The 26,400-nt window shown below is 46.6% G+C and overlaps 3 protein-coding genes across 3 annotated transcripts in view; 2 read left to right on the forward strand and 1 right to left on the reverse strand.

Moving 5' to 3' along the window:
- The window catches only part of Ubtd2 (ubiquitin domain containing 2), a 60,904-nt gene extending 55,840 nt beyond the window's left edge, over positions 1-5,064 (forward strand). The window contains exon 3 of the mRNA XM_055604850.1: positions 2,481-5,064. Within this exon, the coding sequence (XP_055460825.1) occupies positions 2,481-2,878 (398 nt within the window). The 3' untranslated portion in view covers positions 2,879-5,064. The remainder of the gene's footprint in view (positions 1-2,480) is intronic.
- A 4,806-nt stretch (positions 5,065-9,870) lies between these two features.
- Efcab9 (EF-hand calcium binding domain 9) lies at positions 9,871-15,382 on the reverse strand. Its single transcript, XM_055604681.1, has 4 exons — positions 15,247-15,382; positions 11,521-11,669; positions 10,687-10,863; positions 9,871-10,174 (listed from the first exon to the last, which is right to left on the reverse strand). Exons 1-4 carry the CDS (start codon positions 15,380-15,382, stop codon positions 9,989-9,991), a joined length of 648 nt encoding a protein of 215 aa, XP_055460656.1. The 3' UTR covers positions 9,871-9,988.
- A 6,394-nt stretch (positions 15,383-21,776) lies between these two features.
- The window catches only part of Stk10 (serine/threonine kinase 10), an 88,270-nt gene continuing 83,646 nt past the window's right edge, over positions 21,777-26,400 (forward strand). Inside the window, exon 1 of the mRNA XM_055604544.1 lies at positions 21,777-22,010. Within this exon, the coding sequence (XP_055460519.1) occupies positions 21,855-22,010 (156 nt within the window). The 5' untranslated portion in view covers positions 21,777-21,854. The remainder of the gene's footprint in view (positions 22,011-26,400) is intronic.

Genomic DNA, 26,400 nt, shown 5'->3' on the forward strand with positions numbered 1-26,400 from the left:
AGGAAGGAAGGAAGGAAGGAAGGAAGGAAGGAAGGAAGGAAGGAAGGAAGGAAGGAGAGGAAGGAAGGAAGGAAAGAGAGGAAGGAAGGAAGGAAAGAGAGGAAGAGGAGGGGGAGGGGTCAAACTGTCTTCTAAAGTAGCTGTGAAGGAAACTCCTTATTGCTCCAGTCTCTCCAGCCTTGGTATTGTCAGAACTCTAATACTTTGCCCGTTGTACACGGGTTAGTTTAATTAGTGGTGTGCTATCACACATCTTTTCATCTGCTTATCTTCTACCTGCTCATTTTCTTTGTGAAGAGTCTTATTAAGGTATTTGAGCTATTGGTTTTCTGAACATTTCTGTTTGTATTTGTTGTTTTGAAACAAGGTTTCACTGTATGCCTAGGCTGGCCTCAAGCTCAATTATCAGCATGGGGACTACAGTGTGTATCTTTACTGTGCCTAGTCTTCAGCGTACTTCACAGAGTTGTTTTCTGAGTTTTGAGAGTTAATTTTTTGATGGTTTGTTAACCCAACACCTTTTGTTTGGAAAACCTGTCTTTTCTGTTCTCCTTTTCTGTTTTCTTGTTTGTTTTGAAACAGGGTTTCTCTGTGAAGCTTTGGCTGTCCTGGACTCAGTTTGTAGACTAGACTGGCCTTGAACCCACTGAGTCCTCCTGCCTCTGCCTCCCTGAGTGCCGAGGCAGACATCACTGAGTCCCACCCCATTGTTTCTTTAACACAGATCAGTTGGTGGTATTTGTGTGAGTCTTATTTCTGGACTTTCAGCTGTTTTCATTGATCATGTTTGTGTTTGAGTATTGGGGTTTTTTTTTTTTAAGGTGTTTTTTTTGTTGTTTTTTTTTCTTTTTTTCTTTTTTTTTAAGATAACCTAGACTATGTGTATATACTAACCTCAAAGATGGCAGTCTTCTTGCTTCATACTTCTGAGTGTTGGGATTTCAGTATGAGCAACCATGCCCAGCTCCACACTATCTTGGTTACTATAAATTTACCATAAACTAGTCTTTGTAAGTTAATTTTTTTTCACCTTATTTACATTTTAGAGAAGTTTGTCCAGGATCTGCCAAAAAAAAACACTCCTTGGATTTTGATTAAGAGTGGCATTAAAATTATAGATTAAATAAGAACTGACTGACATCCCAACAGAATCATCTTCTCAATGCATAGTTCTTTGGTTTAACATTTTGTCATTTTCTTGTAAGTCTTACACATTTGTTAAGGTTTATATCTCTATGCCCCACTTTGTATGTGCTAATATACATGGTTTTGTGATTTCAGATACTATCCATTTGTTGTTGCATATGGAGCAGTTGGTTTTATCCATTAACCTTAATGTGCATGCTCATTGGATCTGTGATCATTTTGTTGATTTTTCGTAAAATCAGAGGTTCTCAACCTGTGGGTCCCAACTCTTTTGGGGGTCAAATGACCCTTTCACAAGGGACAAAAAAAAAAAAATCAGATATCTTGCACGAGCAGATGCATCATGATTCATAACAGTAGCACATTTAGTTAAGTATCAACAAAAATAATTTTACGGTCGGGGATCACTACAACATGAGGAACTATATTAAAGGGTTACAGCATTAGGAAGGTTGAGAACCAGTGACATAGACAGTTGTATTAGCGACAAGACACTTCTATTCTTTCCTTTCCATAGATCCTCCTGGCTCTGCCTCCCAAGTGCTTGGATTAAAGGTGTGTGCCGTCACCACCACCACCACCCAGCCCATTTTTAACTAGTCTTTAATACTTAGAACAAACTCTGCCTTGGAATGGTATGTAATCCTTTTTCTATAGTGTTGTAGTTGATTTGTCTAATATTTTGTTGAGGATTTTTTAGTCTGTTTATGAGATAGTAGTCTGTAGAGGTGTTTTATTTTGTGTTGTTCCTTTAGCATTAAGGTAATGCTTGTCTCATAGAATACATTAGGAAGTTTCTCTTCTGTATTGTAAAAAATAGAAGGTTGTTATAATTTCTTACTTTAATGTTCAGCAGAATTCACTGTTGAAGCCATCTGGACTTGGTGCTTTCTGTTTTAAAGTTACTGGTTATTGATCCACCTTCTGTAGATAGGGTCTATTCAGATTATCTCTCTTTTTGTAAGTTTCATCAGATAATGTCTTTTCAGAGAAAGTCAGAATGGCCTGTTTCATCTAGTGGATCACACTTGAAGGTATAGGGGTGTTCATAGTACTGTGTCACTTTTACTGTCGATGCATGTGTAGCTATAGATGCGCAGTCCCTCGAGTGGTTTCTTTTGCTCCTGCTGCTAGAAGCATAAGGGGTTTTGTTCTGATGTTTGTAGTGTGTGATAAACTCACAAGACCCCCACCTCTGACTGAGCTCTTAAGAGCTTTCTCTTCACTTACCTACTGTCAGAAGTTAAGATGGGAGTGCTGTTGGGTTTGAGGCTGACAGCACCGTGACCAGAAGCACTCTCATTGAAACTGTCTTATCCCCCCTTTCTCTGCAGGTGCACTAACAGAGTGTTACGATGAGCTGGGGAACCGGTACCAGCTGCCAGTCTACTGCTTGGCACCGCCAATCAACATGATAGAGGAGAAGAGTGACATAGAGACTCTGGATATCCCTGAGCCACCTCCCAATTCTGGACACGAATCTCAGCTCCGCCTGCGCCTCTCCACTGGCAAAGACCTCAAGCTTGTGGTGCGCAGCACAGACACGGTGTTCCACATGAAGAGGCGCTTACACGCCACAGAGGGCGTAGAGCCGGGCAGCCAGCGGTGGTTCTTCTCTGGCAGGCCTCTCACCGATAAGATGAAGCTGGAGGAGCTGAAGATCCCCAAAGACTATGTGGTGCAGGTTATAGTAAGCCAGCCTGCACAAAACCCAACACCAGTGGAGAACTGAGCTGGGCTGGCCTGCTTTCAAGATCCCTTGGCTCCTTTTTATTGTTACTGTTTCCTACTCTATGGCGTGAAATTTATTTTCACTGCTCTGAATTCCCTATATAAATGGATTTAGTTCTGAGGAATTACCAGTGAAAAATTCCATCTGTGATGGAGACCAACAAAAATAATAAAACACACAGAGCCAGCCTCTGGGACTCCTGTAATTATAATTTCTAATTTGAAAGGCAGTTAATAGATAACCATTTATTTTAAAACATTTATCAACTATGTAATGGCTATATTTAAATGATTTGGAGTGTAAACAGACAGTGGACCCATCAAGAACAGCACCAAGCACCTTTTGGATACAGAATTTTTAAAGACATATATGTCAAATTATATTTCCAGAACCATCAATCACAGTTTGTTTTGTTTTGTTTTGTTTTGTTTTGTTTTGTTTTGTTTTGTTTTGGCAGAACATAACACAGCAGAGGGTTTTGCTTCTCTTCTGGGTTTGCCTTCATGCTCCATCAGGAGACAGTGGAGACTGGGAGTTGTCAGTGTTGTTTCCCCTGCCCTCCAAGTTATGTTCCTTACTCATATTCACTCAATTTTGCTGCCATTCAACACACTGGCAGCAGGCACCCTCTGGAACACTGGACAGTAATTTAGTAAGTAGTCAGAGTTCTCATTCTCAGTTGAGAAGTCTCGGCTTGCTGCATAGCAATTTTAAAATGTCTTTGGTACCCAGGCTTGACAGCTAGCTACTATGTAACGCTCACTAATCTATCACTCTGCTTGGCCATTTCTGGAGCTGACTGACCTCACCTATATATTTCTGGGCCAGCCAACACAGAAATGGAGTATGGCAGCTTCCACTCCAGAATAAAAAGCAATCCTCTTTTGTGCCTGCAGGGGATGTGAGTAAAACCCTCTGCCTGTTCCTGGGAAAACTGTGCCTATTCTCAGCCTTGGAGAAGATTCCAGCTGAAATTTTTCAAGTGTGACAGTTTTCTAGTGTCACTTAAACACTGGTGAGAACAAATGGTGGCACCTGGCTCTAGACTCGAGTGCTTTTTACTCCACTTTGACTGTGTTCTTTCCCTTACCTTTGCAACAAAGGTGAAATAACCATCATCTGCACACGAGACTAAGGGATAGGAACTCAGTGAAGCAGCCTTACCTTCTCTGGAGAAGGCTGGAGAGAGCTGCCAAAGGTTGTATTAGGTGCCTGCCTTTATTCCCAAACCTAGGGAGGCAGAATTAGGTAGGTCTCAGAATTTGAAACCAGCCTGGAATACACAGCTAGTTCTATGCCAGTCAGGGCTACATAGTAAGGCTCTTTCTCAAAAAAAAAAAAAAAAAAGTTGGTTTGATGAGAAGGGCTGTAATGTGACCACACTAGATCTTTGGGAGTTTGTGAGATGTGAACAGTAGATGAAAGAAGGTTCTGTGCTCTTCTCAGTGGGGAAATACCAAACCTTCAATGCATATCTGGATGTAAAACATGATTAGTGGCAAAATGAAACTGCTAAGTAGTTTAAAATGGAATTAAATTTCCTATAGCCTGTTTAAATATATCAACAATTGTAACTTATGTTTCTGAGAACTTTAACCACTTTCCTAATTCTGTTCATCTTTTTAAAGTTTGTGACTAAACCTAATTTAGATTTGATGGTGACTAAATCCAATCCCAGGAGGAGCACTTAGCTATAACTACAAAGGAGGATGCTCACATCCCCATGTGGAAGCTCTGGGGTATTTCAATACATCACCCAACATCCAGAGGCTGATTTCTTTGTCACACTGAATAGCAATATCTCTCAAAGCATTAACTGGAAAAGAATGTTTAAACCTGTTATTTTTCTAAAGGAAATTTGATGGTGTCACCGATAACCTATGTTTGGTAAAAAGGTCTTGCTTGTTTCTTGAGGGTTTGTCCTCTCTAAGAATTTTTGTTATTGTTTTTATTTTAAAGGAACATATACTTTGAATAACGATCCTCCAGGCGTGGTGAGAAAAAAAAAAAAAAAAAAAAAACCTAGGTGCTGGTAATTGTCAGTAGATTAACCTAGGTGAGAAAAAACATGGTGCTGGTAATTGTCAATAGATTGATGTAAGATTGGATCAATACTTGATGTGTATAATTTTAGTATGTAGGGGCTTTTTTTAAAAAAAGAAAAAAGTAAAAGTTTCACTTTTCTCTTTGTCTTTGCCTTTATTCCTTCGTACAGTGGCATACTCCCACAGCCTATGGGGATGGGAGGCTTTCTCTCTAAAGCCAGTGGTAGCCATGGCTACCAAACTGCTGCACCACATACTGCAGATCGCTTAGAGCTGTGCATCAGGAGCACTTCCATCTTGGTCTATAACAGGTTCACCGGGATGGCGAGGGTGGCTCAATCAGTACTGCTTGCTTGCTGCTGAGGACATACAGGAGTCCTGGAGTTCAATACTCAGCTAGTTGGGCTAAATTGGAGAGCTCCAGTTTCAGTAAGACCTGCCTTGAGAGTAACTGACACCCTGACCTCTGCATTCACATACCCAAACAATGGGTGGGGGGGATTGTACCTTGTTGTGTGTGTACAAAATTTTCAGGTTTTTCATAGTCAAATCTGAATCTCACCAGGTGTGGCTGCACACTCCTCTAATCCCAGCACTTGGGAGGTAGGGGCAAACCGAGTTTGTGGGTAGCTTGGATCTACATAGTGAGATCCCGACCAACCAGGGCTACCTGAGTAAGTTAACAACAAAATCTGTTCGCCTTTTATGGCTTCTGGGTTTCTGCAAAGGGGCTCCCTACTCTAAGGGATACCAGCCTCTGCTTAGTTTTGACTGCTTCTGTGTTTTCTGGAGTGTGTGTGTGTGTGTGTGTGTGTGTGTGTGTGTGTGTGTGTGTGTGAGTGTGTGTGAAAAGAACAGAAACAAGACAATGGCCCCTTTTCTTGAAGTTACTTATTTTCATCCATCTTAGCTGTGGTGGGGAAAAGGTAGCTTTCTTAGCAAATGGTCGTCACTCAGCTGGTCCAGTCTATGATGGATTTTACTTAGAAAGGGAATCCAGTGATGCCATTTTAGGAGACAGCTGGTGTCCTGTGACTGCTGTTGGGGTCTCTTGTGATGTGGCCCGTTAGAGTGTAATCTGTAGTTCTGTGGCAAGAGCCTGGGTGACTTGTCAAAGGTTGGACACAGTTAACTTGGTCTTGCCTACTCTGAGGCATGAGGCCTAGCATGGGGAGGAGATGTGAGAGCCAAGCATTGCAGGGAAAGATGACCACTTTACTTAGCTAATGCCCCCTTAAAAGTTCCTTCTAGCTGACAGTGGTGTGGAAGAATCTACCTCTGCCTGTGGCCCTGGCTGGAGCCTTCACCAGGCTAGCATTCCACCCATAGTACCCACCTGCCTTCCCCATTGTGAACACTCGTGTAACTAGGAACTTGCAATGCAGTGTGAAAACTTCAGACTAAAAGCATTGACACACACAGGATGGAACCCAGGACCCCACATGTGTCATGCTCTTATTGCTGAAACACATACCAGGCCCTGTGTACTCATTTATAAAACTTTTTAAGTCACTAGGGAGAAAGAGGGGTCCTAGAAAGATGGCTCAGCAGTTACAAGCACTTGTTCTTGCAGAGAACCCAGGTTCAATGCCCAGCACCAACATGGTAGCTCACAACTCTACTCAACTTCAGTTTCAATGCCCTCTTCTGACCTGTTAGGACAGCATGCATGCACATGGTCTGCAAACATACATGCGAGCAAAATACTCAAGCACGTGAAAGGAAGTAAATAAATCTGAAATAAAATTTCATAAAGCAAAGCAGGCTCAGACTGGTTTTTTTTTCTTTGTATTCCTTGTCCAGTATCATTTTACTGATTTGTTTGAATTTTAGTTTTTACACAGAAATCTCATTTATAAATAATTCCTGATACCCCAATACCCTTCTAGAACCACCACGAGTTCTGTGCTTTGATGCTTTGAAACAGTCTTACCATGCAACCTAAGATGCCCTCCCAGTCCTGCCTTAACCCTTGGGTGCTGCAAATAAACACATGTGCCACTGATCCACCAAAGGCCTTCAGTTCATGAAGCTGCTTTGAAAAGAAATGTTTTAAAGTGTGATGGGTTGTTGCAATAGCTTGGCAGGTAAAGGCACTTGTCTTAAGTGCTTATCAAACTTAGGTTTGATCCCTAGAACCCACATGGAATGATCAGAATCAACTACAAATTGTCCTCTGACCTCCACATTTGTACTGTAACACACACTTAATGTCTATAAATAAGTCTGATGTTGCGTTCATTATACCTTTACAGTGACCCCTGACTTCCATGGGAGAAAGGACAAATTACCTACCTACTCTCTCCGACTCTCCTACCACCACCACCCCGCTGCAGTTCTGTATCTCCAGGAGCTTTATCCTTTATACAGCTCAAGACCATCTCTGGGAGAAGAGACCTCTGGAGTGTCTTTCCCAAGAATCACACCTAGGTCCTAAAGCCACCTAGGCTGCCTCAAGAGAGACCAAACCCTGTAAAAAGGAATTCAGTGGTGAGGTTCTTTGGCCTGGCCATTCTCTGGCTGCCATTTTTCCTCCCATTTTTGGAGTGCCAGCCTGCATAGTGCATAGTGTCCCTGTCTACCTGGTGCAAACATGTCATAACTACAGATGCTTAATGTTGGAAGGGCATGAGGACTGACGAGTTTGCTTTCAATCCCGAGAGCAGTATCTTTATCGTCATAGAAAGAATTGAAATGACCAGTTCTATCAGGGATTTGGTATTTTCTGGTTCTCTTCTCACTGTTGGTTCATAGGGAGAAGTTGCATTAATCATACTCAAAAACTTGTTAGCAAGATCCATTTGTTAATGAGGTTTCACACTAACCAGGTTTGACTTGCAGATAAGGATCTTAGGTGAGCAGTATTCTTATGTTGGTGACAAAACCAGGCTTGATTATGGTACGGACTATCATATCCCATGGTTTTGGGAACCCTCAAACTCACTGGTTTCCTTGAGGTTAGTTAGAATGTCATAAATGATCTGTTACTTCAGTCTCCTACCATATTCCTAAAAAACTTAGCTGTTGTAATGAACGTTAAACGGGATTTCTGGCCAATTTGCTGGCTTAAAATTTAAAGAGCATCCAACAGATAGGTGCTGAGGCAGGAGTATCACAGGTTGGAGGCTAGCCTGGGCTATGTAGTTGCATCCTGTCTAAATAACATAACCTCCCCAAACCAACCAAAACACAAATCTGCCAAAAGTCCAGTGAGCTCAGACCCCAGGCTGTGAGTACAAGCAGCTTTAATTGTCCTTGAGTCTGAATCCTGGTCCTGCCATCTGTGAGACATTTGTTTGGGTAACTTTCTTAATTTCTCTGGGCCTCAGTTTTCTCTTTTGTAAACAGAATAGCCCTACCTAGTTGACAGGGTTAAAAGCATTAAATTGTGTGTGTAAGTCACTGCCTCACCTACACCAAGCACATGTTTATAATGTTGCTATTGTGGGAAAGACAGATTTAAACCAATAGAAAGTCTTTGCTGATGGTTACACTGGGTGTTCAGGATCCCAGTGTAGCTCCAAGTCTTTCTCAGGGTGAGCTTTTAAGCACAATTACCATGTTCTGGCTCAACATACTCCAATTAACAAAAATAGTCAGAACTATGGAAGCCAAAAGCAAGCTTAGTACATTTAGAGACTTTCCCAGAACTAAGGACTTTGATTTTTCAGTTTGGCTGGGGATGCTTGCTGTCTGCATGCTGAGTTTTACAGCCTGAACGGTACTTCCATCATGAGTCAGTGTAATGGAAGTTTTGGTTTCTTTTGTAGATGTTTTTGTTTTAATCCTAAGTGTGGATTTTAGTTTGCGCTTTAGTTTGTCCATAGCTATTAATTGTCTCGTGTGGGGCGTGGTTTTTTGACTGTGGCATGGAGAGGGCCGTGGTCTAGGGCTCTGAGGATATAAATATGAGAGCCCAGAAAAAGAAAGGGTGGTATACGGTGCTGGTGTGTGGTGAGTGGCAGTTTGGAGAGGCCAGAGACACTTCGTGGTGCAGAAGCTTGGAGGAGATAGAGAGGAGACCGCTTGCTGCTTTTGCTGTTGGCAGAGAACTGGTAGAGCCCTGAAAGAATCTACCAACCCTAAACAGCCAGGAGAAGTTAAGGGGTCTGCACCTCATCTCCCCACTAACCTCTCCCACCTAGGGAAGCGGAGAGGTTTTAAGGAACCCCAAATAAAAAACACAAAAGAGCATAACAAGTCAGTTGTGCTGAGTAAGGTCTAGGGCCCTGTTACAGTTGCTACTGTTTTGATAAAGTCCCTTGGGATGTGGGTGAGGATATCACAAATCTCATGCCAAAAGAATTTTTAAGTCAGTCAAAGTATTGATCTCTGTATGGTCTACACAGCCCTGGCTTTCCTGGAACTCACTATGTAGATGAGGCTGCCTTCAGACAGAAATCTGCCTCCCAAGTGCTGGGATTAAAGGTGTGTACCATCATGCTAGGCTCATAAAAAGTTAAAATGGATCAGGGGCACATAATATTTTACCCTAGTAAGTTTTATTCTGTTGCCTAAGCATTTGACATGTTGGAGTAATTCAAGCTCTAAGGAACACACAGACTGAGCTGCAACAGTGACATACTCCTGCAGTCCCAGTTAACCCAAGGATGAGGCAGGAGGATCATTTCACCTTACAAGTTGGAGATCAGCCTGGGTAACATAGTGAGTCTCAAAGAAACATAGATTGAGAGAAAAATAAAACAAAACACAGCTTCCATGCCATCAACTTGCCTTTCACCATTGGCCATCTTGAGTTTCTGGCACCCAGGTGGGCTTAGCCTAGAAAGGAGCCCTAGAGCATTGGGGCCATAGAGTAAGAAAAGTCACTCCCAGCACTTAGGAAATGGAGGCAGGAGGGTGAAAAGCCCAAGGTCATCTTCAACTATTTAGTAAGTTTGAGGACAGCCTGGTCTACATAGCCAGTTCCAGGCCAGCCAGGGCAACACTGTGAGACCATGTCTCAATGGATACATACATAATACATACATTAAAAAAAAAAGAACTTTGGTGCTTTACCTCATTGTGGCCATGTTAATTTTAATCAGTCATGCTCACTTCTGTATCATAGGAGACTCTTATTGCTGAACACAGACGAATACAACTTCCTTAAATGATGAATCTTCTCTTTGTCTTTCCCTTTGTCTTTTTCTTTCTGTCTCTCTTCCTGTCTTTCTCTTCTCTTCTTCTTGTCTATGGATTTCTCCGTGCAGAAGATTGTGTACAGTTTAAATTCCTTGTAATCAAGCATCTTTCATTGGGGGGCGGAGGAAGAAAAAAATATTACAAGAAGGCTTAGTAAGGTGTTACTCGTGTGTTACTCTGGACTCTTGGAAACTTAGAGATGTAGGAGTTACAGTTACAGGCTGACTGGGGCCTAGTTCCCAGGAGCAGTCAAGTCTGTGGCAGACCATGGGAACAGGGTCATTTTGTCAGGTGTCCGTGTCATCTCCCACTGTGGTCACCCTTTACATAGGCAGAAGTCACCATCCTCGCTCGGTTCTATCATAGAATTTCTGCTTATCGCAGTCTATAAATGGCTCCCTGACCGCCGTCTCATCGCCATATTAGTCTACCTCCTCAAAACCTGTCATTGCGGATCTATATCACATGATGTATAGATCACTTAGCCAGTCCTTTCTCTGCCAGAGCCTGTTGATCTCCGTTTTCCTCCTAGTCCCGACTGTTGCCAGCTTCCTCACCGTCTCCACCGTTGGTCGAGGCCGTGGCCCTCTGCCCCACAATCCACAGATCTGCACTTACTTGGTCGCCTGTGATGTCAAAGTCATGGAAGAGGTCTCGGAGTTCCTGTTTCTTGATATTGAAGAGAAATCTGTACATTTGGAAGTGGGATGCGTCTAGTTTCAACTCCCCATTCAGATCAAGCAGGTCAAAGACTGCCCTGGAGTGGCGATACATAAACTGATCTTGCAGACGGTTCTATTTTGAAAGAAATGTACGAGAATATCGGTACTATGGAAGGGTGTCACACCGAAGATTCATATAGCCACCAGACAGCTCCTAGAGAGCTCAGAGCAAAAGGTAAACTCTCAAACTTGGGGAAAGGGCTGTGAAGAGGGACAAGGCCCACGTGAGCCCCTGCTTTCAAGGGAAACTTTTGTAGCGATCAGTTTTACTTAATTAACAATCCTAGTGGCACAAGATCCCTTTGCTCAAGGAGCACAAGCTAAGGCACACAGAGAACAGCCCCATTCCCTTTCTTTCTGCCTGAGCAGAAAATTCTCTGAGGCAAAGGATCGGGGCAAGAGTGAGGTAGGGTATTTGGGATGGTTGGTGGTGCTTTGAAGCTCACTGGAGGCCAGGCAGGCCAAGAAAAGTGGGCAGGGACAGTAGTTTCCTTACAAGGAGGTGGGAGGGCTGAAGGCAGGTGCCAGCTGCAGAGAGAAGCCTGGAAGGTACTAGAATGTCCAAGTTGATGGTCTATTAAGGAACCAAAAGTGAATTTCCCACTTCATTTTCCTTCCACCCATTTGTAGTGCTGAAGCCTTCCACTGTGTTCACCTTTATTTACTGTCAGCTTTATCCGGAGGTGAGCAGCCCAACCCTCTCTCACCTGCCCCAGGGCAGCCCTGGTACCTGATGTGACAGCAGTATGCAGACCAACATATAGAACTGGTCAAAACCAATCTCTCCTATAGCCGTCCAGTCCAGCATATCAAATACTATCTTGATCTGTGTGACTTTCAGGTTAGTCACGTGGTGGAGGAAATGAAAGAACAGCACATCTGGGGGAGGAGAGGGGGACGAGATGGTTTTACAACAGTCTCAGCATTAGGAGCCACCTAAGAATGCAGTGGTCTTAGAAGCTCACTGTCCTGGGACAATGACAATGACAATATTTTGTTTCTGGCTTCATGCTGAACCTTCCACAACTCAAGCCTTTAGTTGCTCTTGCTATGGAAAAGTAGTGTGCTGAGTTATGGAAGGTGGCTGACCCGTTGGCTTACATGCCCAACAAGCATGGTGGCGGTCAGTGCTTGGCACCTGTCACCAATGACAGGCAAGCTGCTGATGAGTGGCCTTTGACGAGTGGTCTTTGTCAGATTCTTTGTTAAAGTTGTTCACATCTGGGTTGGAGAAGTGGCTCTGCCAGTAAAGACACTTATCAGGCAAGCCTGGGGACCTGGGTTTGATCCCTAGAACCCATGTGAAGTAGGAGAGAATGGACTCCCTAAAGTTGTCCTCTGGTTTTCTAGTGCACACATGTGCCTACACATATCACACACATACAGACACATAAATTATTTTTGAAAAATACTGTTTTCTTTGGCCTTTCTCATGATTCCTTAATCAGACGGGAAATGGAAAAGTCACTGCTCTCATATGCGGAGACTGTTCATGTTTACTCCTAGCAAAGGCTTTTGGCTGTAGAGGGATGGGGCCTTCCCGATGTGTTAAGCACTTTTGAATGTCACATCCCAGCAAACCTGAGAACCTGACAAGGAAGGTGGTCCTACCCCATGGCAGGGTCTTGTCAAGCTACAGTTCCCCCTTCAGGAAGTGCGTCATGGGAGAGAGTCCACGGTGCTCCCAGCTCTGCTGTGGCTGCTGCTGCATTGTGGGTCTCAGTAACAGAGTTGGGGCTCTGACATGAATCAACCTGAGGGAGGCTGTGTAATCGTTACAGTGAAGCCAAGTGCAGGAGTTGACACATTCAGTCAGGTTCTTGCCATCCCACTCACCAGCCTTACCGCCAGAATAAGATGGGGGCAGCACAGTGATGGATTGTGACCTAGAGTCTAAGTCAGATGAACCCTTTTCCTTTTTCCAGTTCAAAAATAGTCTGTTGGTACTATGAATGGCAGACATAAACGAGCACACATCTGCAGCCACATTTGTTTGTTTATTATAATTTGTCTCTGGTTGCATTTCTGTTATTTTGATTGTTTCAGAAGCAAGACTGAAATTTTAAATGAAAACCATTTGAGCTGGGTAGTGGTGGTACCTTTAGTCCCAGTACCTTTAGAGGCAGCAGCAGGAGAATCTCTGAGTTCGAGGCCAGCCTGGTCTTCAGAACAGGTTCCAGGACAGCCAGGGCTATACAGAGAAACCCTGTCTCCAAAAATCAAACAAACAAGCCAGATCTAGTCATATTTGCAAACCATTCTGCTCATAAGTAAAAAGTGTTTAAAATCCAATAATAGACTTTAAGAGATTTTATTATTTAATAATTGGCTTTTAAGAAAAGTAATTTTACTATAATAGTCATGCTTGTAAAGTTTTTTTAAAAAATTAGCCTTCAGTTGTTTAAAAAAAAATAAAAGATGGGAGCAGCAATCACTGCAGCTGAAGTGTGGGTGGGATTATGATATGATCAAATTTGGTATGTACAAATCCTGAAAAGACTTTTCCTTCCTTCCTTCTTTCCTTCCTTTTGTTTTTTGAGACAAGGTTTTTCTGTATAGTCCTGGAATTCACTTTTTAGAGCCAGGCTGGCCTGGAACTCAGAGATCCACCTGCCTCCGCTGGGACTAAAGATGTGTACCGCACCTGCTGGCTATGGGATTTTCTAGTGTGGCTTTATATGTGGTTTCCCCTCTATTGTTTTTGGTTTGTTTTGTTGTTGATCATCATTGTCTCACTGATGGATGGCCTGGAGCTCACTACGTAGAAAACCAAGTTAAGCGCTTTAAACTTGCAGCCATCCTGTCCAGCTTCCCCTTTGCCTCTTGATTACCAAAGTTATCTCTAGACCTGAGCCTGGCAGCTTGTGCCAATAATCTCGGCTCTCAAGAGGCTGAAGCAGGACTGCCATCAGTGCAAACCCAGCTTGGCCTCCAGAGTCAAACCCTGTCTCAAAAACAAAACCCACCACCAAACAGGCTGGAGAGATGACTCAGCAGTTAAGCGCACTGGCTGCTCTTTCAGAGGATCCAAGTTCAATTCCCAGCACTCACATAGTGGCTCACAATTGTTTATAACTCCAGCTCCAGGTCCTTTCTGCCCTTCATGAGTACAAGGTGCAAAATTGGTATGCAACATACATGCAGCCAACCAGAAACTATCTCTGGGCTCCGCTGAGCACATCAAACACTTCATCTGTGTCATCTGGAATCCCAGCTGGAAGCAAGCAGGAGCACATTGAGCTTATGGTCACATGTCAGCTTTGGCCTGATGGCCTCTTGGCAGTTCTTCCTGTGTGCCCCACGAGGTGTGACCACTCAGCGTCGTACTGTATACACCTAGGGATGGCAGTTGTGTCTGCCTTGGAGATGCGTCCTGTGGGACCCTGTAGCTATGGAATCCGTGCCGTTTGGCAGCAAGATGACTCTGGTCCCCCAAGTCCCCCAAGTCCTGAAGTTGTTCTCCCAGGAAGCAAATCATAAAAAGCTGTGCTGTCTCTCTTCCAAATCACCGTCTCTACCCTTGGTAATCAGAGAGCAGGTTTGGACCTCCTGGCCACTGTGTCGTTGGGGAATTATTTGGTTACTAGGGAGGCAGCTTGGTGCCTGAAGCTGTCTTATCTGGGCCAGAGGAGAGTGGTATCACATCATGCCAATCTGCATGCACACAGGAAAGCAAGGCATGACACTGTTTTTGTTTCATTCTTCTCAGTGCTGGAGCCTGCACCTATGCTAAGTGTGTCTGCTACTGAGCTACAGCCCCTGCCTTGTTACGGTTTGTTTTTTAAGGCTGGAAGGTGTGTGTGGTGTGGTTGTGCACACCTTCAACCTCAGCATTCAGGAGGCAGAGGCAGATGAACCTCTGTGTGTTCCAAGCTAGATAAGGCTATATAGTGAGACCCGTAGCAAAAAAAAAAAGTCAAATTTGAGTACTCTTTGCTTTTTCCTGACTGTGAGGGGAGAGTGACAGGTAGACTGTTCGAAATCATATTTAAACTGAGGTTTGAAAATAACCCAGGGTGTTTCACCTGGCCTGCCGTTAATGTATGGACTCACATCACAGCAGAGGGGCAATATTTTTGGTAACTCACAGATACCATTAGACACAGACAAAACCTGGTTAAAATCAGTGGGTCCCAAAACAAAACAAACAAAACAAAATGACATGAAAGTGGGAAAGGGCCCTGCATGGAGGAAGGTGGTGGAGTGGGTGGGAACAAGACAGATGACACATGGGGGTGGGGAGACATTAGAGGGTATAACATGCTCATTGAATCCCCAAGGAATTGTGGGTAGAGCCCAGCCTGACCCCAGAGCCTGTAGTTTCATCCTCTGCACCAAACTGCCCTCAGTCTCGGCTCTATTGGCAGTGTCCTGGCTTCCTCAACAAGATGAAGTAAAAGTTAGGGAGATAGTTTTGGGTGCCGGGGTTGGGTACAACCCTACACGAATGACTGACCATTCAAGGTGTTCCTGTGATGTGCGTCCAGAAGGTGAAAATACTCCATCAAGGCCTTCACATTTCTCAAAGACAGTAAGCAGTAGATTTTGTCCAGGTAAAGGTACCACAGAAAAGACCCTTCCCTCAGGATCATGTCCACAGCTTTCAGCCAGAGGCTCTGGCGACCTGACCGGGAATGGGGAATTCCGTCTCAGAACCAGAATGTTCGACAGGGTTCCCGACAGAACCGGGCAGAACTGGAGGACAATAAGAATGATGAAGCGGCTTCTCACAGTTCTCCAGCTTCACTGTGGGTGTGTCCCTTCTCACGGACAGGCTGCTTAGAAGGGGTCTCCTGAGCCAAGTGCCAAAGCAGCTCTGGGAGCCATCTGAGATAGTATGTGCTCATTAGGAAGAAAAATGGAAACACACACACACACATATGGAGAGATCCTAGAACAAGTATACTAAATATAAAGCCAAAGAGAAGGAATGTAGGCCTATGTAAATGTTTAATTTATATAAGCCGGGTGTGGTGACACACATTTATAATCCCAGCACAAAGTCAGAGGCCAGCCTGGTCTACAAAGCTAGTCCAGCCAAGTCTACACACAGAGAAACCCTGTTTTGACCCACATGGATCTATGTAGACCAGGCTGACCTTGAACTCAAAGATCCACCGGCCTCTTTCTCTGTCTAAATCTTGGAGTTAAAGATGTTCGCTACTCATACCGACCTAAGGAATTTTTTTTTTTTTTTTTTTTTTTTTTGATACAGGGTTTGTCTGTGTAGCTCTGGCTGTCCTAGAACTCACTTTGTAGACCAGGCTGGCCTTCAATTCAAAGATTAATGAGCCTCTGCCTCCTGAATGCTGGGATTTAAAGGTGTGGGCCACCACACCCAGCTCAAGAAGGAATTTTTAAAAGGTCAAAGTGTAGTGAGGCAGAAGTCAAAGCAGGATGCCTGACTGACACAATCAGCACTGTTTTCCTTCTGTTTTTTTTTTTTTTTCTCGTAGTGGATTGTTCCAGGCCTGTGCAGAGGTGATCAGATTAGTAGGCTCAAGCTTCCTGCCTTCCTCACTCGGTAAGCGGTTCAGACCAGGCCCTGCTCATCTATATTCTTTCCACTCATCAGGGTTCCTGGGTTATTTGGAACCAAGTCTCAAGCCAAACAGCTTATTGTGCAAATATTTGAGTATATATTCTAAAAAGCAGGGGTCATCAATGTTATCACACCTGTGGACAGTTATCTCTACCACCCTAAATAGCAAGTCAGCATTTGTTTCCCTAAGTGTTTCTTAGAAGTTTGAAGAGCAAAGCTGTGTGTGGTGGCGGCACACGCCTTTAGTCCCAGCACTGAGGAGGCAGAGCAGACAGATCGCTGTGAGTTTGAGGCCAGCAAACTCAATCGAGTTCCAGGACAGCCAGGGCTGTTACACAGAGAAATCCCGTCCTTGGAAAAAAAAAACAAACAAAACATCAACCAACCAACCAACCAACCAACCAACCAACCAACCAACCAACCAACCAGCCAACCAGGAGACAGACATCTGAAGAGCCAACTACTCCATTAGAAACCCCCAGATCTGCATTTCACTTTTCAAAAATTGTTTTTCTTACAATTTGTGTTTTTAAATTTCATTGGCTCTGGTGCGAAATGTGTATATACTCAAGTGTTGTGCCATACACAAGTGCACGGGGCCTCCTTCTCCCGCTCACAACACTCCTTTCATATTTGGTTGTCTGTCTGTATGCAAACAGATATGTGCACAGATGGGGTCCAATCACAGTTCTAGCCAACTCTGTAAATCGTAAGAACCTCTGATGTTATGACTGGTTGGTCAGAAACCCAGGTGACACCCGGGACTCATGACCGGTGTGTGCCAGGGGTGGAACAGTCTTGTGAGACAGATCCTCAGGGTCTAACTGCCAGTGTCAGAATTAAGCTGTCTTGTAGGACACCCTGGCAGAGTCTACAGAGAATCATTTGATACAGCAGAACTCCCACACAATTGGTAAAATGAAAGACAGATTAATAAGAGAATAGCATGTTTGTTTACTGCATTTTCTTTAGTGGGTTTGTTTGTTTTCAAGACAGGGTTTTTCTGTGTAGCCCTGGCTATTCTGGAACTTACTCTGTAGACCAGGCTGATCTTGAACGCAGAGCTAGACTCACATGTCCCTGCCTCCTGAGTGCTGGGATTAGAGTCCTGTGCCACCACTGTCTGGCTTACTTTCCATCATATGTCCTGAACACCATCATTTCCATGAAAGGACTCACACATGTTTGCAGTCAGCCTTATTCACAATAACCAAATGGGTACACCCCCAGTGCCAACTGTCTCTCAACACTGCTGGACGATGTACTAATGACTATGGTGTATCCATACAGTAGACTACTACCTCACATCGAAGATGAACGAGCCATGAATACATGCAACACGAAGCATCTCAGAAGCAAGCCAAGTTCAAAGAAGCTAAAGATGGGGCCTGGAGAGGTGGCTCAGAGGTCAATAGCACTGGCTGCTCTTCCAGAGGTCCTGAGTTCAATTTTCAGCAACCACATGGTGGCTCACAACCATTTATAGTGAGATCTGGTGCCCTCTTCTGGTGTGTAGGCAGAACGCTGTATATATAAATGAATAAATCTTAAAAAATAAAAAAGCTAAACACAGGCCACTGTGTGGTTCATGACTGAGCACTCGCATTTCGCAAGGGTCTGAGTTTAACCCCCAGCATTGGAAAGAAAAGTTTGAAAGGAGTGGGAATGGGAATTGCCTGAAAGGGGCATTGGAGACATTTCTACCCTGACTGTGGAGACAGCCTAAGCCTTGGTAAAACTGAACCCTAACGGGGAGCATTTCTATTTAATGTAAGCTAAACCTCAATGAACGTGATCTTTTCAGAGACATGGGTTTCACCACATAACTCTGGACCGTGTGGAATTTTATATATATAGGCCAGGCTGTCCTTGAACTCAAAGAGCCACTTGCCTTTGCCTCCCGAATGCTCCGATTAAAGGTGTGTGCCACCATGCCTGGCTAAATTGACTTTTTTTTCTATAAATATGTATGGGTGTTTTGACTGACTGTCTGTGTACGCACCATCTGTATGCAGTGCCTGGGAAGGTCAGAAGAGGGCGTCAGTATATGGAACTGGAGTTAACAGAGGACCAGGCACTGTCACGTGGGTGCTAGGAACTGAATCTTCCTCTTAACCACGGAGGAACCGTCTCTTCAGCACCTTAAGTTGGTTTTTCTGTTTTTATTTTTCCAGATAGGGTTTCTCTGTGTAGCCCTGACTTTCCTGGAACTCAACTCTGTAGACAACAAGGCTGCCTCAAGGCCCACCTGCTGGGATTAAAGGCAGGTGCCAATACCCGTGGCAAGTTGAATTTTTTTAAGTTAAAAAATTTGGCTCAGCTGGGATATGAGCATGTTTCGTATGTACAAGTTCCTGGGTTCAATCTTCAGCGGCAGGAAAACAGCACCCTCACACGAAGATAAGAGCAGATCGGATCATATCAATATTACACATACTTGTTCAACAGAAGACTCCATGAGCAAAGTTAACATTTGGACGAGAGGTTGAGAGAAAACATTTTCAATACCTAAATCCAAAAAGATAGTATTTCAAACACTTCAGGTCTAGTGAGATGGCCCAGTAGGTCCTAGAGGCCTGAGGACCCGAGTTAACCTGCAGGACCCACAGTGGGAGGAAAGAACCAACTCCTGAAGGCTGTCCTCTGACCTCCACCTATGAAAGCATGCAGTGGAAAACGCACACGTGTGAACGACATCCTGAACAGAGACCCTGACTCAAACAAAGCAAAACACCCCCCAGCCCAACAACACAAAAATGGCAAAGGATATGTGTTGGTGGATTTTTAAAATCTATTTTATTGGGTTCTTTTCAATTTGTTTTTCCCAGACAGGGTTTCTCTGTATAATAGCCCTGGCTATCTTGGACTTACTTTGTTGACTAGGCTGGCCCCAAACTAATGAAGATGCGCCTGCCTCTGCCTTCCCAGGGCTGGGATTAAAGGCGTGTGCCACCACACCTGGCCTTTTACTGGGTTCTCATAGCTCCACCTCCTTTCCAATCCTTATTTCATCCTAATCCCTTCCAACTCCACACCAGGTAGGAGAGAAAGGTTAGAGGGAAAAGGCGGTGCAGACCTCTGGAGGCTACTACCTGCTGATTAGGGACGAAGAATTCCTTGAGGCGAGCCCAATCTTCACCATCAGAATGGCCAGCAAACTACCAGCCTGGCAATCCTACAACAGCAAATGCAGCAGGACAAACCCGCAGCCACCAGTGGAATGCTGGGCGCGCTCCCATTTATACCCTTTCCGGAGTCCCCAGAATTAAACTACCTGCAGCTGGTAAAGCTCTCGCCCCTGCTCCTGCAAACCATAAACGCCCGCTGTGAAGCAGCTGCTTATCCCACACCTGGGATTGAAACAAAAACATGTTCACGGAATGTAACTGGGTTTTAAAGGAACCAAAACTCTCCACTACAGCCAAGGACCAGCAAATCTAAACAAACTGAAAGGCTTCTAATGAAACTATGCAAACTTGGACTCACTGATTGAAATATACACATCAAACGCACTAATTTCTATTTCAAGTTGTTCCAGAAAATAGGGCGGGGGAAGGGCCCTCTCCAGCCGTCTTCATTTATCACTAGGTCAGTATGAGGCCCTGTAGCCAGGGATAGATGAAGGGAAGCATAAGTTTCAAAGTAGCTTTGGTTCTGTTGAGCCTCCATTTATTTATCTGTCCTGTCTGTGTGTCAGTCTTCATTATTATTATTATTACTATTATTTGAGACAGGTTTTCTCTGTGCAGCCTTGGCTGCCCTGGACTTACTTTGTAGACCACACTAGCCTCGAACTTACAGCGATCCTCCTGCCTCTGTCCCCACACCCCCCCCCCCCCAAAAAAAAAAAAAACACCTTACAAAAACAAAAGTCACTCGTGGTTTGGGGCAAGTTTCCGGAGTTATAGGACTGTCCCTGTAGTTCTTGCGGGCGTCTACATCAGCCCGGTGAGATTCCTCATCTCTCCAGTCAGTTCCCACGTCTGGAAGCAGGAGCCAACCCTTAACCGGCTCTCGACAGCTTTGCCTTTTCTGGACCGGTCCTATCAACGCCACAAACGCCGTCATGCGGTCTTTGGGTCTGGCTTCCTTCACGTAGCGTGCGTGACATTTCTTAACGAACCTTTCTATTTTTATTCTAACTTTGTTTTCTGGAGCTCCCGGGTCTGGGGAGCGCATTCTGACCCTCGGTCCACCCGGTAGAGCTGCACAGACTTCAGCAGGTCCACCGAACCACGGACTTAAAACTTTGGCTCTTCCACACGCTGACTCAACGAGAGCAGTTTTGCATGACATTTCCTTCTTTTCATTATAAAATTTCTCCGCACTCACTCAGTGGCGGGAACATTCGGAACTGGGGCAACCTTTCTTCGGGGCGTCCTTTGACGCATCCCCTCCCCGGGGTATCGCATCCACACTCCAGAGGGTCTTCCGAGAGGGAAACGCACTTAGCGCTTGCGCGGCTGCGCAGGAAAGAGAACAGCAACTTAAACGCTCTCTCGAACTAAGGGTGCCCGAGTGGGAAACTCACTCGTTCAGGAGGGGAGTCACTCTGACAGGCCCTGCAGCCGCCCAGCCCGGAGAACTGTACACCAGAACCCACCTTCTGACACCAGGGAAAGGCGCCGAGCCATCTGCAGGACGCCCGCTGCTAAGGTCGAGCGAGGACGGTCCCTCCGCCAGGATGGAGGAGGACGGTCCCCGAGACAACTCCGGTTTTATCTATAACGGGGCTTCCCCCCGCCCCCCCAAAAAAAAAGAATTAGAAAGTTTTACTTAGTAAGGGATGTATCTGCTAACCTACCAAGAAGCCAAATAGGTCCTAAAGGGACTGTTTCTTGTCCCGAGTCCTGGCCGTTTGTGGCTGGCAGCCCCGGGTAAAGCCCGGATTGGGGCGCGCGCAGCGGCGGGGCTCTGCCTCCTGCGCGCTGGGAGGCAGGCAGCACGGCGCCCAAGACCCGCGCAGGAAGCGTGGCGAAGGCCCCCTTGGGACCCCGTGAACTTCGGGACGAGGAGCCCCGAGAACCGGCATGAGCCCCGGGGCGAGGGGCGCGGGCGTCCCGCACGGTCAGCTGGCGAGCCAGTCCCGCTGCGGGCGCATCGTGCGCGCTGATGCACCAGTTTGGCACCGACGACGATTGCAAGGCGCCAGCCGAACCCCGGTGGTAACCCCGGTGGTTCAGGGTTCCGGGAGGCGCGGCGGGCCCACGGGCCAGCCACCCGGCGGACTACAGTCTCCAGAGTGCCCCGCGGCGCGGGCGGAGCCGCGAGCTCCCGCAGCCAATTGAGGGGTCTCGGGGCGCCTCGGAGCAGGTGGAGCCGGGCCGGCCGGGAGCGCGCGCGGGTGTCGGGCGTCCTGCGGGCGGGTCCAGGAGGGTGCGGGGCGGGACGGGGCGGGGCGGAGCGGGCGGGTCGCGGTTCCGGCAGCTCCCGGCAGCCGTGAGCGCACTCGGCCGGCGCTGCGCTGCGGGGAGGGCGGCTCTGCGAAGCCGTGAGTCCTCCCGCCGCGCTCCGGACCTAGCATGGCTTTCGCCAATTTCCGCCGCATCTTGCGCTTATCCACCTTTGAAAAGAGAAAATCCCGGGAATATGAGCACGTCCGCCGGGACCTGGACCCCAACGACGTGTGGGAGATCGTGGGCGAGCTAGGGGACGGCGCCTTCGGCAAAGTCTACAAGGTAAGGGGTTCGGATTGCTGCGCCTCTCGGGTCCTGCCTGCCCCTGACCCCCCGCGTAGCCGCTTCTGAGCACTTCCTGTGTGCCCGGCACGGGACACAAAGGGGCGTTTGTAGGACCTCAGCGTCCCAGAGGGCTACCCGAGGCATCCCCGGGCACGGTGATGGGGGCACATCTTTTTAAAGTGGGGCTGCAAATGTTGGAATATTTAGGTTCGGGGCTGTGCCTGGGAGGATCGGAAGTTAGGGACAACTTCTGAAGATGGACCTACAGCAGGGAGGGCAGAGGAGCCCCGGAGTGAGCGAGGACAAGCGTGAGACTAGAGGGCTCAACGGAAGGCCAGCACAGGGTCCTGTGACTGCAGCTGCAGGGCACAGATTTGGCTTCTGGACGCCTGAGTCACCACAGGCTCCCTGTCTGCAGTTACCTCTCCCCTGGAGGAAGACAGGGCAGAGGCTGTGCGGAGGAGTGGGTGGGGTGGAGACGATTCCGCATAGACACGTGTGCAGGCGGACAGCTCCTGGGTTTGGTCCTCTGAGCCAGTTCTGAGTGTCTGGGTTGTTGTTCAAGGTACCGAACGCATACATCTTGACTCCACCCTTTCTCATTTCCTCCACGAAAAAGTCTTCGCCCCTCCCACTTACCCCCTTACGGAGTCCTTTTGCTCAGGCTGGTCTCCCAACTTGAGATCCGCTTGCCTCAGTCTCTGGAGTAGCTTGGACGGTAGGCTTGGGCGCTGCAACCTGGCATCCCTTACTTCTATTGGGAGACTCCTATAGTTCAGCTGCCGTTAGCTGCCCTCCTAAGCCATATTCCACTGTCCTTGGGCCTTCTGTAGTTGGAGACCTCGCTGATCCTTCCAGGATGTTGGACCCAGAAAGGGCTATTCCAGCTCCCCAGGTCGGGGCTTGCTCACCTTGACTTGAAGTTGATTGATTTGCTAGAGCCTCCCCCCAGAAGTGTGCTCCCTAAGAGAGGTATTGGGAAACTTGTTAGAAACTAAGACTTCCCCGGGGCGTGGTGGCGCATGCCTTAATCCCAGCACTCAGGGAGGCAGAGGCAGGCCCACAAACTCTTGGTAGGCCATCCTGGTCTACAAAGCAAGTCCGGAACAGCCAGGGCTATCCATAATGCTTTTTGTTGTTGTTGTTGTTAAGGACTTTGCGTCACCTTCTTGTGTACCTGCTATGTGCTGCTCCCTACCATTACTTCAGATCATACTCCAGCGTCGTAAAGTGTCCTCATAGGCTGGCAGGACCTCATCTGTCTCTAGTTAGCCCTTCGTCCCCAGCTGTCCTGCTCTGGCTTTCTACTGTTCTTTTTTATTTAAACTTCAATGCAGAGCTTTGCTTTCCAGGGGGTTAGCGTCTCCTTTGTCACTTCTGTTGGCTGGGCAAAACTTCTCCGTTCCAAGGAAGGGAGCTCTCCAGTCCCTCACTATTCTGTTGCTTCCGGCTTCTCCAAAGCATATAGACCCCTTTGAAGCGTGACCCTAGCTCCCAAAGCTGGGAGCCTGCTCCATGGCAAGACAAGAGAATGGGAGACCAAGAGGGTCATGTGACAGCTGGTGTCCTGGACAGTTTGTCAGGGTCGGTGACGGATTGCACAGACAAAGATGGTCCCAGGAGACTGTAAAGGAGCTGAAGTGCTCCTGTTGCGCCGTGCTGTGCCTTGCATGCAACACATTCTTCACGTGTTTGCGGTGATGCTGACACAGGCAAACCTGCGCCTCACTGTAGAGAAATGTGGCATGGATGGTGAAATATAAGGGTGACTTACAGCGCGGGATGCCTGGTGAGGCCAAGTGCCTGACTGTCACGGTTGTGCACGGCTACGTGATGCTCTCTGTCGTTATTTCAGAGCACACTGGAGCGTTTTAAAGTGAAGCGTCTGCCTAGGCTGGCAGGACTTTCTCTCTCTGTCTCTACTTTGCCCTGACTCTTGAGTATCATTTCATTTTATGTTTAAGGGTTTTGTTTGTTTTGTTTTGAGACAGGGTTTCTCCATGTGGTCCCGTCGTCCTGGCTGGCCTGGAACTCACTCTCTAGACCAGGCTGGCCTCAAACTCAGAGATCCGCCTGCCTCTGCCTCCAGAATGTTGGGATTAAAGGCGTGCACCACCACCACCTGGAAAGTTTTTGTTTTGTTTATTTTGGAGGGGGTAATTGTGTGTGCGACCACCAGTGTGCAGCTATCTGTGCACATGTGTGTGGTGCGTAGAGGTTGACACTGGCTTTCTTCCTGGATCACCCTCCACCGTGCTTTTGGAGACAGGGTCTCTGCTAAGCCTGCAGCTCACTGATTGAACTGAGCTCCCTGACCAGCAAGCCCCAGGGATCTTCCTGCGTCCGCCTCCCCAGATTTGGGGGTCACAGGCTCTGTACTGTCCCAGCTGGCTTTTTCAGAATGGTGTTGATGTTGGGATCTGACCTCAGGCTCTTTCTGGGGAGGCAAGCCCTTACCAACGGAGTCACCTTTCCAGTCCTTACTTTTGGGCTATTCTGCTCAACACGGCCCTGGAAACAGTAGGTTATACCATGCGTGCGTGTGGATGTGTGTGTGTGTGTGTGTGTGTGTGTGTGTGTGTGTGTATTATACATAGATGGCCTGTGGAGCCCAGGTGAAGGAAGCCATCTAGGATTGTGTAAGTGCATGCTGTACCTCCTACAGTGGCAAAATCACCCAATGATGTGTTTGTCAGAATGTGTCCCCATCCCTGTGCTGCCACCTTGGCCTTAGCATGTATCATGCCATTCTAACTAAGGTTCCCGTGCATGAGATTACTGTAGTCCAGAGGGTGGAAGGGACTAGAAGGCACAGTGCCAGGCTGTGGTTGAATACCTTTTCCTTAGTCTCTGACTCAGGAAGGTATGCCCTGTTCACAGTGCCCTGTCACCAACCTGCCTGTCCTGCAGTCCTTGGCACCTCCCAGAGACCTTGTTTGTTTGTTTGTTTGTTTTTTAAGACAAGGTTTCTCTGTGTAGCCTTGGCTATCCTTGTACTTACTTTGTAGACCAGGCTAGCCTCAAACTCACAGAGATCCACCTGCCTCTGCCTCCCAGAGTGCTGGGATTATAGGCATGCACCATGGAACATGGCTCCTCCCAGAGAACTTACATAGGCCTTTTTTTTTTTTTTTTAATTAAACTAAGAACCCCTCAAATCAAGGGCCATGACCTCTGTCCACTTCCTGGTTCTTTGGCCTGATCACAGAGACAGTATGAGAAAGAAGTTCCATCATGGTTAAATGACTGGGGCCCAGCCATTGCCAGTTGGGCACCAGAAAAGCAGTTGGCTGTGGATGGGGAAAGCTGCCGTTCCCACCCCTGCCCTCTGAAGAGCAGGGCTTCTCTCCACAGCCTCTGTGGTGTGGTAGGGAGCTTCTTAGGGCTTCCCTAGGTGGTGAAGTCTTAGAAGGCTCCTGTCCTCCAGGTGGGGAGAGGATTCCTATTGACCAATCAGGGAGCTGCAGAGACCTCGTCTCCAAGATGGGAAGCCTTTTCCCTTCAGCTTTCTTTTTCTTTTTCTTTTCTTTCTTTCTTTCTTTTTTTTTTTTTTTTTTTTTTTTTCCTTGATTATTTTAGACAGAGTTTCTCTGTGTAGCTCTTGTCGTGGAACTCACTCTGCTGACCAGGCTAGTCTTGAACTCAGAGATCTTCCTGCTTCTGCCTGCTTAAAGGCTCCCCTCCTCTTCCTTTGTCTCCTTGGGAGAAGAGGATTGATTGAGTCTAGCATCAAAGCCATTCTCACCTTGTTCCTGTGTGATACAAGGTTGGTTCTGAAGGAAATCATTTCTAGTTCATTACTCGAATTCAAAATCAGGCTCACGGGTGACACATTTTTCAGAGTCCTTATCGTGAACGATCATCTTCTCTGTGGTGGCATAGGGTGGAAAGGAAGTGCCTGGTCCCTGCTGTGGAGAGCACTGCCCTCAGCAGAGCCTGGTGCAGAGGTGCTGTCAAATCCTGTGGCACTGTGCTTTGAGGGGCCACAGGGGATAGAACTGAAAAAGCCAGGCTAGTGTGAGGTGGTATCTTTGCTTTCTGCAGATTGCTTTGGGTCTTTAAGTTTAAAAGGTTAATTTGTAAAAATCAAAATGGTGGTGTGGTAGAGTAAAAGAACTAAAAAAAAAAAAAAAAAAAAGGCACCCTCGGTCCCATAGATTACTATGTTTATATTCTTCGTCCAGAGCCTGTGTACAGCAGGCAAACATCCTACCACTGATCCGTATCCCCAGCCCCCAGCCTGAATTCTTGTGTCTGCTTTTTTTTTTTTTTTTGGACGGGGATCTTGCTGTTCTTCCCAGGCTGGCTTCAACCTCCTGGCCTTAAGCAATCTTCCTTCCTCAGTCCTCTACATGCCTGGTGATACAGGCATGTTCCATGTGCCTGG

This window comes from Psammomys obesus, unplaced genomic scaffold (assembly GCF_907164565.1).
Source record: "Psammomys obesus unplaced genomic scaffold, mPsaObe1.curated_primary_1811, whole genome shotgun sequence".
NCBI classification, from domain to species: domain Eukaryota; kingdom Metazoa; phylum Chordata; class Mammalia; order Rodentia; family Muridae; genus Psammomys; species Psammomys obesus.